This window comes from Chanodichthys erythropterus, chromosome 5, assembly GCF_024489055.1.
Source record: "Chanodichthys erythropterus isolate Z2021 chromosome 5, ASM2448905v1, whole genome shotgun sequence".
Taxonomy (NCBI): domain Eukaryota; kingdom Metazoa; phylum Chordata; class Actinopteri; order Cypriniformes; family Xenocyprididae; genus Chanodichthys; species Chanodichthys erythropterus.
This window is the reverse complement of record NC_090225.1, coordinates 2,672,501-2,685,000: the sequence shown is the minus strand read 5'-3', so window position 1 is coordinate 2,685,000 and position 12,500 is coordinate 2,672,501. Positions and strand designations below refer to the sequence as shown.

General features: G+C 40.0%; 1 protein-coding gene across 1 annotated transcript; it reads left to right on the top strand.

Annotated features, from left to right (window-relative positions):
- The first annotated feature begins 3,873 nt into the window (after window positions 1–3,873).
- irf2bp2a (interferon regulatory factor 2 binding protein 2a) lies at window positions 3,874–9,255 on the top strand. The gene is made up of 2 exons (XM_067385645.1): window positions 3,874–4,941; window positions 5,724–9,255. The coding sequence occupies exons 1-2, from the start codon at window positions 4,161–4,163 to the stop codon at window positions 6,437–6,439; spliced, it is 1,497 nt and encodes a 498-aa protein (XP_067241746.1). The 5' UTR covers window positions 3,874–4,160; the 3' UTR covers window positions 6,440–9,255.
- Window positions 9,256–12,500: the final 3,245 nt, after the last annotated feature.

The window sequence follows — 12,500 nt, the reverse complement described above, 5'->3', positions numbered from 1 at the left end:
ATTAATCGCATCTAACCAAAGTTTGTGTATATATATGCGCTGTCAAATCGATTAATCATGATTAATCGTATCTAACCAAAGTTTGTGTATATGTGCTACCAAAACGATTAATCGTGAATAATCGCATTTAACCAATTATAAGTGTGTGTGCGCAGTTAAATCGATTAATCACATCTCAGATAAGTTTGTATATGTGTATACATGTGTTATTAAATCGATTAATCGTATCTAACCAAAGTTTGTGTATATATATATGTGCTGTCAAATCGATTAATCATGAATTATTGCATCTAACAAATTAAGTGTGTGTGTGTGTGCAGTTAAATCGATTAATCACATCTAAGATAAGTTTGTATGTGTGTGTATACATGTGCTATTAAATCGATTAATCGTGATTAATCGCATCTAACCAAAGTTTGTGTATATATATGTGCTGTTAAATCGATTAAGCATGAATAATCGCATCTAACAAAATTATGTGTGTGTGTTTGTGTATATATGTATATGTGTGTGTGTGTGTGTGTATGTACTATTAAATTGATTAGTTTCATCTAACAAAAGTTTATATGTGTGTATATGTGCTGTCAAATCGATTAATCATGAGTAATTGCATCTAAAAAAATTATGTGTGTGTGTGTATATATATATATATATATATATATATATATATATATATATATATATATATATATATATATATATATATATATATATATATATATATATATATATATATATATATATATATATATACTGTGTGTATATATGTGCTATTAAATTAATCGCATCTAACAAAAGTTTGTATATATGTGCTGTGAAATCGATTAATCTTGACTAATCGCATCTAACAAAATTATAAGTGTGTGTGTGTGTGTATATATATATATATATATATATATATGTGTGTGTGTATATGTGCTATTAAATTGATTAGTTGCATCTAACAAAAGTTTATATGTGTGTAACAAAAATTATCTAACAAAAATAATAAATGTGTGTATATGTGCTGTTAAATCGATAGAATATCGATAGAATTTGTGTATATATATATATATTTGTATAAATATATATTTACAAACTTACGTTTGATGTGATAAATCACGATTAATCAATTTGATAGTACTATATCTCTCTCTCTCTCTCTCTCTCTCTCTCTCTCTATATATATATATATATATATATATATATATATATATATATATATATATATATATATATATATATATATATATATAATCTCACAAGAATTAAGTACATATCAATATACAATATATAAGTCGATATGTACAGATTGTTGTAAGTCACTTTGGATAAAAGCATCTGCTAAATGCAGAAAATACAATACACAATACAGTAGTGGGGTAGTATGCAAAAAAGTCAGGCTATTTCTGGCTGTTTTGCAAGCGCATATATTTCCCTCTTTGTGAATCAATGCTTAATGAATGTTAAATTTAAGCATATGCAATAATGTACAACATGTACGGGCTGTAGATGGGTTAGTAATCACAAAACTGAGGTTGTTGCACAACAGACTCGTAACTCGCAGCAGAAACATTCTCAGTTGAATTCATGAGCTGGAGAGAAAAAATAGCAACACAGTAAACAGGATGTTGCTTGTCAGTGGGGCTATCCTGGTGAGCGCAGGGGTTGCCATGGTTACCATTTCCTGAGAAATTTACAGCCAATCAAATGAGGGAAAAGAGGTTTTACAGACTGTCTGCACTTGGAAACGCAGGGTAGAATGACATTGTGTCAGTGGGTTCACTTGACACACTTCAGTGAACCCAAAAAGCATGGCACACGTTTTAGCACTCACACTCGTTTTATAGTTGAGACTAGTGTTGTTTTATGCTGTCTGCATCTCTGTAAATGTGTCTGGGTCGATTTCCTAGACCTAAAATGAACACAAGTAGCAGTTTTAATGATGTTTGAAAGCTTAATGTAAGAGAATGAGAGCTTGTGATGTTTGCATTTGTGACCTTATATAACAATATCAATATTTCATTTGTGTTGTTTTCATGTACAGTACCGCGTCCTTGAACATCTGTAGCAGATGAGTTATATAACCTAGAAAATGGGCCACCTCATAGACGGGAGAAAGAGGAAAAACCCAAAACACATGAGAGGTAAATGCACGACAATGATGAATAAAACATGCACCATCTTTGGTATCTGTATCACATCTGACTTATAAAACACACTTGGTTCACATTATTATTATGTTTTTAAATCTTAGACGCCAGGAGCCTTTCGATATTACGTTGTCCTTCCTTTTCCCGTGTTATTTAAATGAGGCATTGCTTAAGAAGTGCTGAGTCATGATCATGTAGATCAGTGTTTCTCAACTGGTTTTGCTTCAGGATGTGGAATTTTATTTTGACGACATGTGGTGACCAAAACTGCAAATCATACAAAGGTAAACCAATCACTGAAATGTATTAATATTACCTGGATTATAATGGAATCAAAAGCTAAATCATTTGCAAGAGCCACAAATGGTCATTAATTAATTGTAAATGGCATATTTTATATGGTGGTGGTGACCCAATGCAGCACTAAAATTGTAAATCATATTTATTTGTATGCTAAGTCATTGAATAATTCACCTCGCAAAACCACATTGTGGTCGACACAAACCATGTTTATCCTTATTTGAAAAGTAGTCTTGTGGATTTCCCAATTATGCATGATTTTATATCCATTCAGCTTTTTTTTCACTGTTCACCACTGACCCATTTTTGAGTCACGACCCGCCAGTCGAGAACCACTGACTTAGAAAACAAAATCAAGCAATGACCTTGAGTGACACGTGTTCATGTGAAATCTGATCGGCCTGTGCAGGAGGAATTAGTCGTCAGGCCGGAAAGAAAAGATATTTACAGTTTCTTGGGTACAAAACACGCCCTAGTGCTGCAATTCCTTTAGGAGGCTTGATCATACGCCCTGGCTGCAGGCCAACAGATTTGATGTTCGTTGAGAAGGGCGAGGCGAGCTGTGGGTACGTGACTAAACATCTTACTTCCTCTTTCCAACGTCACGAGGGCTTGCACAAACACATCCTGCCTTGTGTCTGCAGATTTCAGACGCATTGCTTCACCCAAAGAGCCCTGAAGCTGCACTCATTTGGAACGAATCCAAAACAAAAGGGAAGGACCTGCAAAGCTATTTGTTGGTTCTTCTCACACTGTGGACATTGTTACGATCACAAAATGTGTATAACCATCGAAACTAGAGAGGGGGGAAAGTGATTTGTGTGAGAGCTTAAATCTTTAATTTCATGAGAAAATCTGTAGACTCTTAATATTATGAGTTGATGCATTTAGACTGTAGTTCACTCGTTTAGAAAAACATATTTTATTGCTGTTTTAATGCATGAGCGAACACAAGCTGATTTTCAGCCTCTGAATTTTTACTCAATAATAATCATTTAAATTATAACAATACTTATACATCTAAAGTATTATTAGCTTCAAAAATCAAGTTTAAATATAAAATAAATCCTCTAAAATGGCTATAAACAAATAAATAATACATAAATAAATAAGCACACCTTTTCAATGTATTTTCCCAGTCGTTTTATAAAGCAAAAATTGTGTGTTTTCATTCATGATCCTAATTCGATTCAAAAATAAATATATAAAGGTGACCGCTCACCAATCCCCTTCGGCAAGAATTTGCCTAATTTGCATATATCATCCTCGTACGTCAGCGAGTCTAAACACAACTTTCGACTTCTTCGAATCGTTACCAACGCCTCGATGATATCGAAAGCTCTCTCTTTTGCTTATTTCCTACTTCTCGCCGTCGCAGCTCTGGCCTCGATTCAAGTATAGTTAAATAAAGGAAGCGAGAAGGGAGGGGTGACGGGAGCGAGCGCCGTCAGCGCGCATGCGCCGGAGGGGGTGTTCTATCGAAGAATCAAGTAAATAGAAGCGGGGCGGTGACGTCACTGCTCCACATTGAGCTCCAGTCTGGCCGCGGTAGTAGTGAGTGAGATAGATCGAGCGCGCGGCGTAGTAAAGCGCACGCTACTATGAAGTCCTGTTTGTAACTTAATTATTACTTGTGCAAGCGCGAGAGGAGCATACCTGTTTTTTTCCAAAAGCGTTTCTGAGGACATTTTAAAGAGGATTGTGCTTGATTTCGGAGCTGAAAGAGCGATGTCGTCCGCGGCGGTAGCTGCTTCGAGGAGGCAGTCGTGTTATTTATGCGACTTGCCCCGCATGCCGTGGGCTATGATCTGGGATTTTACCGAACCCGTTTGCAGGGGATGTGTGAATTACGAAGGAGCCGACAGGATCGAGTTTGTCATTGAAACCGCTCGGCAGCTCAAAAGAGCGCATGGATTTCAGGACGGCAGACCGGCGGGGAAGCAGTTGTCGGGGAAGGAGATCCAGGCGTTGAATCACGCGTCCGGAGACCCGGGCTCGCGCCCGCCGCAGCCCCTTGACCGCTACCCGCTCTCCTCCGAGCGTCCGCCCAGGCTGGGACCCGAATACCAGTCTGCGCGGCATGCGAATGGCATCCCGGTGCCGAACGGATTCTCAAAACCGGACGACCCACCGGAGCTCAACCGCCAGAGTCCGAACCCGCGCAGGACTAGCGGCGTGCCGCCCAATTTAGTGCCTTTGGTGAACGGCAGCATGGCGCACGCGATCAACGGCAGACCGGGACAGATGTCGGGTCTCAGCCCTGCTGACCTCGGCGGAAATAAGCGGCCAGCCTCGGTCTCCAGCACGGAGCACGACAAGGACAAGCACAGACCGGACAGCATGACGCCGGAGATCAGCGACAACCACAAAACCCGGGCGGACGACTGGATCAACAAGAACAAAACGGTCCGGGATCTGATGGCGCTCAACCCGTACGACAGCAGGTTCAAGAAGGAGCACATGCAGCAGAGGGTCATGTACGAACCGAATGCTCCTGCATCCAAATCAGGTATGTTTAAAATGCCCTTTTTTCTGTATTTACAATGTTGTTGTGTAGTGAAATGTGTGTATAAACAAAAATATATGGAGTATATTTACATTTTGCATGGGTAAATGATTAATATAGATGTCTAGATGCATTCAGGATATGCCATATTTTCGATTTTTTGTTTATATATGTGTGTGTTGTGTTTAGAATTTTAGAAAAACACAATTTTGTTTATATATGTGTATATATAATAAATATATTGAGTATATTTACATTTTGCCTGTGTAAACTATTAATATATATACATGTTTAGATGCATTCAGGATATGCATTATCTTTAAATCATTTTTTTATATATATATATATAACACAAGATTGAAGATATGGCATATCCTGAATGCTCCTAAACATATATATATATATATATATATATATATATATATATATATATATATATATATATATATATATATATATATATATGATATTAATTATATATAATATTATAGATGATAGGTAGATAGATAGACAAATTTATATATATGCTTATGCATGCATTACAATGCTACTATAGTCTCTTAAATGGCCGGGTTTGAATGGGAGCACTATGGCATGAGTCAGCTGCAAGAAAATTTCCGCTGATCAAAGCTCAACGTGTATTTGCATGTGGTGCATTTGCAGTGAGCCTCATTGTTACGTCTGGCACTACAATGCATCACTGCGTCTGCTACATTGTTGTTGCATAAAGACGCTTTGTGCTAGTATAGTGCAGCCCATTCATGCACACTCATGCTTTTTTGCAGATCGAGGCAAACATCCCAAGAATCTGAAGAGAAAAGCCTCGCCGGAGCCGGATGGGGAGGGCACCGCCGGGAAGATTAACGGAGAAGGACAGTGGCTCCCGGCGGCGGCGGCAGAAGGTGGTTTGAAAATGCCCCCACAGCCGCCTAGCTTCGCCTCCCCACCCTCCACGATATCCCCGCACCCTCGCACCACCCCGCCGGAGCCTGCCGCGGCGGCCGCCGCCACTCAGAACGGTCACTCTCCTATGGCGGCGCTCATTATGGCCGCGGACAATGCTGGTGGCAACAGCTCGCCCAAGGACGCCAACCAGGTCCACTCCACGACGCGCAGAAACAGCAGCAGCCCGCTGTCGCCCAACCAACGGCGGCTGGCGCAGGGCGCGGGGACGCCTCACGTGCCGGGCATGGATCCGGTGCATCCTCAGAGCATTCCGGACTCATCGGTTCCCAGCAGCATCCCGCTGTGCTGCACGCTTTGCCACGAGAGGCTGGAGGACACACACTTTGTGCAGTGCCCTTCGGTGCCGTCACACAAGTTCTGCTTCCCGTGTTCCCGGGAGAGCATCAAACAACAGGGCGCTACGGGAGAGGTGTACTGTCCGAGCGGGGAGAAATGCCCCCTGGTGGGCTCCAACGTACCGTGGGCTTTCATGCAAGGTGAAATTGCCACCATTCTCGCTGGAGACGTCAAAGTAAAAAAGGAGAGAGACCCTTGATTTGTTTTTTTTTTTTGTTTTTTTTGTCCTCCCTTTTTTGAAAATATTCAAAAATATTGGTCTATATAAATATATAAATATGAATATCACATGCATACATCCAGACAGAAACTAATGGACTTGTATATAATGGACATAAGGGACATGCATACTTCGTAAACATTGCTGTACATTTTTTTGATTTTTGAATACATTGTGTTTCTATATTTTTTGAAGATAAAAGGTATGTACTCATTATAACGGACTACGTTCTTCTTTGTCGATGTTTAACGATTTCTTGATGTACTTTTAGGTATGGTGGCAGTTCCTGTTAAACGTAGAATGTGACTAATGCAACTCTACGAGCACTTGGCAAACATTGGAAAACGCTTCTAGCTGTACTTGTATGCACTTGTTTAAAATTGCCAAATACATTTTCTGATCTTGTATTAATGGAGAGTCTCTGCTTGCTTCTTCTGAGGATCTGAGTGGTGCTGCGTTTTGATTTGAGACATCTGGGACACGGCAAACGTCCAACATATGTCCTCGGATATTTTGATCAATTGTTCATTTTAACCAGGTCGCACTTTAGGTTTCAGTGTTCCTGTTACAGTGCATTTAGAGTACTAAAAATCAGAATGCAGCCTAGTTAATATATAAGAGTTTTCTGGAGTATCTGAGACATGTAATATGGGCCCTGACATGTAAATCATTACCTTAACCACTTTTCTGGGTCGTGTTTGGGTACGTTAGGTAGGAGGGCTTTGTGTGCATTGTGTGTTGCAGGAAATTGCCTCGTCAGACATGGGTGGAGTTGGGTGAAAATGACTTGTGTGTGTGTGTGTGTGTTGACTAATGCTGAAAAACCCTACCATCTGTGTACGTCACCTCCGTTACTCTTTCACTTAAATCGTATAAATCTGTTTTACCATGCATGCATTATATTTGCTGTGCAATATCAATGAAAGTTACATAAGAGCAGTGCAACAATGCAGTGAAGTGGTTAGGCATGAGAGTAAATCTCTCCCAACACGTGCAAAAGAAATGCGATGAATACGGTAGCTTGTAAAACAGCATACGGTCACATGCTCGAATCTGGAATTCTTGAGTCACTGTCCCTAGTTAACTCTTGTTTATCTTGACTATGGTATTTTAACATGGCATGCATGTTATCTGTTTAAGTTTTGGGTGTTTTTTTTTTTTAAATATCAATCAATGCAATTATTTATAGCAATTGTAAGTGCATGCATGCATGCTTTAGATTTTGTTGCAAAATATCAATGCAAACAGTTACATAATAGCAATACAGTGAAAGTGGGTTGGCGTACTTGAGTATAAATCTCTCGACACACATGCACAGAGCCTCAAAAGAAATGCGATGAATGCGGTAGCTTGTAAAAACACATACTCAACTCTGGTATTCCAGATTCTCTGCCTCCAGTTTACTCATGTTTGTTATCTTGACTGTAGTATTTTAACATGGCATGCATGTTATGCGTTTAAAATTGTGCATATAAGGTATTTTTTGTTTAAAATATTAACCAATGCATTAATTCATAGCATTTTTAAATGCATGCAAGCATCATATTTTAGTGTGCAATATCAATGCAAACTGTTACATAATGGGAGCATTGCAAAAATGCAGTGAAGTGCATGTTATGCGTTTGAATTTTGCGTATATGGCGATTTATGCTTGAAATGGTATGTTAAAATATTAACCAATGCATTCATTTATAGCAGTTTTAAATGCAAGCAAATATCATATTTTAGTGTGCAATATCAATGCATAACGGGAGCATTGCAAAAACTCAATGAAGTGCATACATTTTGCATAAAGGGTGGTTTATGTTTGACTTAGCATGTTAAAAATATCCACCAAAGCATTCATGCTTTTATTACCATTTTAAATGCATGTACAACATAAATACAAACAGTTACACAAGAGCAGTGCAGGCATGCAATGAAGTTGGAGTACACAAATATGTGCAGAGCCTCAAAAGAAATGGGACGAATGCGATAGCTTTACTCTTATTTTTGCATCTTGACTAGTAATCTAGCATGGCATGCATGTTATCTGTAGGCGGTTTGTTTTGTTTGAATTAGCATGGTAATAATAGCATGCAACTGGCACGAAAGGTTAAAAAAGCACAATGGCCCATTGATAAGTTTTACTGGATACTGCATATTCCTCCAGCCTTTCAACAGTAACATCTCTCGACCCAAATGAAACCGTAAGTAAGGTTAATTCAGAGATGCATTAGTGGTTTCAGCAGGGACTGTTACTGGAAACACACGCTCGAATAACAAACCACTCATTATTTAGTGCAGGATTATTAGGAATGCGTAGATGAAGCCATACAGTCTCCGCCGCAGAATTGGAACGGTGAAGGGAAGATCATGCAACCCTGACTCGTCGAGGCATGACAATGCCGAATTAGGAAGATGAGGAATAGGGAGCATTGAGAAAGGCTCAAAATAACTTGTGGCGCTCTCAGCTGCGGTCTGGCTGCACGGATATATTTTCCGTGGCTTGCAAGTTTGAAAGATAAACAGCTGCTTGTGTCTTTGATCAGCGTCTTGCGTGAGTGTTGACGTGACCTTTGCTCTCCTCCCCCCCAAAATCAGCCTGTGCTTTGAGTTTCCTTTCACTGATGTTGCTTCATTATGATTGGTGTTCTATGTGTAAGCAAGCAGAACTAAAGTACATGTATAAATCTAATCAGCTTTTAGTCCAATTAGCATCTTGGGATTGTTTCTTCTACGGTGATATTTTAATGTTTGTGCACTGTAAAAAAAAAAATTCAACTCTGTATTGACCAAAATTCAAATTCAATTTTGCTTTGGCATTTTTGAGTTACTTCCCAAAAGAGATATATATACATATATATAATTTTTTTTTTTTTTTTTTTTTTTTTTTTGTCAATTCAAATACTTTGGATAAACAACTTTAGTTTATTAATATCAAGTTGTTGTTGTTTTTTTTTATACAGTGTGCAACACAGATCTAGTTAATTTTTTAAAATAGAATGAGCAGACAAACAAATTTACAAATCATGCCTGCTGTATTTTGTGTTTGCTCAGGCTTTTACCCCTGACACTAGTTATTAAATGTTGGTAAACTACCCAGAACTAACTCCAAAGCAACAAAACATCATTGATGGTGCACTCTAAAAATGCTGGGTTAAAAACAAACCAAGTTGGGTTGAAAATGGACAACCCAACGATTGGGTTAAATGTTTGCCCAACATTTTGGGCAGTTTTATTTAACTCAATTATTGTTTATTAAATGACTACATGGCTGGCTTAAAATGAACCCAACATAGGCTGGAAATTAAAAATCAGACACATAATTGCTAGAGGCAACAATAACATTATTAAATGAATAATAGTTAATTTCCAACATATTTTGGGTAAATTTTAAGCAAGCAATACAGTCATTTTTAACAGTAGTTGAGTTAAATAAAACTACCCAGTAGGTTGGGCAAACATTTAACCCATTCGCTGGGTCAAAACAATCCATTCGCTGGGTCAAAACAACCCATTCGCTGGGTCAAAACAATCCATTCGCTGGGTCAAAACAGCCAATTCGCTGGGTCAAAACAACCCATTCGCTGGGTCAAAACAACCCATTCGCTGGTTCAAAACAACCCAAACGCTGGGTCAAAACAACCCAATCGCTGAGTCAAAACAACCCATTCGCTGGGTCAAAACAACCCAAACGCTAAGTCAAAACAACCCATTCGCTGTGTCAAAACAACCCTACACGCAGAGTCAAAACAACCCATTCGCTGGGTCAAAACAACACTACACGCCGAGTCAAAACAACCCATTCGCTGGTTTAAAACAACCCAATCGCTGGGTCAAAACAGCCCATTCGCTGGGTCAAAACAGCCCATTCGCTGGGTCAAAACAACCCAAACGCTGGGTCAAAACAACCCAAACGCTGGGTCAAAACAACCCAATCGCTGAGTCAAAACAACCCATTCGCTGGGTCAAAACAACCCAAACGCTGAGTCAAAACAACCCTACACGCCGAGTCAAAACAACCCTACATGCCGAGTCAAAACAACCCATTCGCTGGTTTAAAACAACCCAATCGCTGGGTCAAAACAACCCATTCGCTGGGTCAAAACAGCCCAATCCCTGGGTCAAAACAACCCATTCGCTGGGTCAAAACAACCCTACACGCCGAGTCAAAACAACCCATTCACTGGGCTAAAACAACCCAAACGCTGAGTCAAAACAACCCATTCGCTGGGTCAAAACAACCCATTCGCTGGGTCAAAACAACCCAAACGCTGAGTCAAAACAACCCATTCGCTGGGTCAAAACAACCCTACACGCCGAGTCAAAACAACCCATTCGCTGGTTTAAAACAACCCAATCGCTGGGTCAAAACAACCCATTCGCTGGGTCAAAACAGCCCATTCGCTGGGTCAAAACAACCCAAACGCTGGGTCAAAACAACCCAAACGCTGGGTCAAAACAACCCAATCGCTGAGTCAAAACAACCCATTCGCTGGGTCAAAACAACCCAAACGCTGAGTCAAAACAACCCTACACGCCGAGTCAAAACAACCCTACACGCCGAGTCAAAACAACCCATTCGCTGGTTTAAAACAACCCAATCGCTGGGTCAAAACAGCCCATTCGCTGGGTCAAAACAGCCCATTCGCTGGGTCAAAACAACCCAAACGCTGGGTCAAAACAACCCAAACGCTGGGTCAAAACAACCCAATCGCTGAGTCAAAACAACCCATTCGCTGGGTCAAAACAACCCAAACGCTGAGTCAAAACAACCCTACACGCCGAGTCAAAACAACCCTACACGCCGAGTCAAAACAACCCATTCGCTGGTTTAAAACAACCCAATCGCTGGGTCAAAACAACCCATTCGCTGGGTCAAAACAGCCCAATCCCTGGGTCAAAACAACCCTACACGCCGAGTCAAAACAACCCATTCACTGGGCTAAAACAACCCAAACGCTGAGTCAAAACAACCCATTCGCTGGGTCAAAACAACCCATTCGCTGGGTCAAAACAACCCAAACGCTGAGTCAAAACAACCCATTCGCTGGGTCAAAACAACCCTACACGCCGAGTCAAAACAACCCATTCGCTGGTTTAAAACAACCCAATCGCTGGGTCAAAACAACCCATTCGCTGGGTCAAAACAGCCCAATCCCTGGGTCAAAACAATTCAGTCGCTGGGTTAAAACAAAGCATTCACTGGGTTAAACAACCCAAATGCTGGGCTAAAACAATCCAATCGCTGGGTTTGTCCATTTTCAACCCAACCCACGTTTTTTATAGTGTTTCCAAGTGATGCATTGGATGCATTTTCTTTTAAAAACCTGTTTTACATGAATATTTGTTTTTGTTGTTTTTGCAGTGTCCTTTATGAGTCCTGCATGCATCCCTGATCACTGCGACCCAGTAGCTCGTTGCTTGGTTACACAGTCATGTAGTAAACACAAGGTATCTTTTCAATACGGTGAACATCAATCCTCTGAGCTTTACTGCCTCTTGACAGTATAAAGAAAGCCATGCAAACAAAGGTGGCATGCAGCTCTGGGATTGCTGTATTTTTAGCCAGAACCCAAAATGCTTCTCCATAGATTTCCTTGCTTAAATGTAGCAGCGAAATAAACTTGGTTGCCAGTGCATTGAGCTTCCTAATGGTCATTCGTTAGGCAGATAAGGTTCTGTGTTCAGTGGTTAATCAGTGTCCTGTTTCCGAAAGCACGCTGTAATGAGGAAAGCACACTCATGTGTACTATTAACCAAACTTGGCCTTTGAACCCGGATACACTGTGTTCTTATCTGCTCAGAAACGCACTGAGATGCAATAAAACATTGATATTTTTGACAAACTCAAAGCAGTGGAAAGGTTAACCGTGAGTGACCTTTTAAAGAGCTGATGTAACTGGTTAACACAACTGTTTTAGATAGATTTTCAGTTTGTTGCAATAACAGATCACAGATAAAGTCTTATGACAGTATTGTGGGTATTTTGTCATAACAGTTTAAAAATAGTCAACTGAATAATATTGTTTATTTCCTTTCCGTAACTGCTGCACCA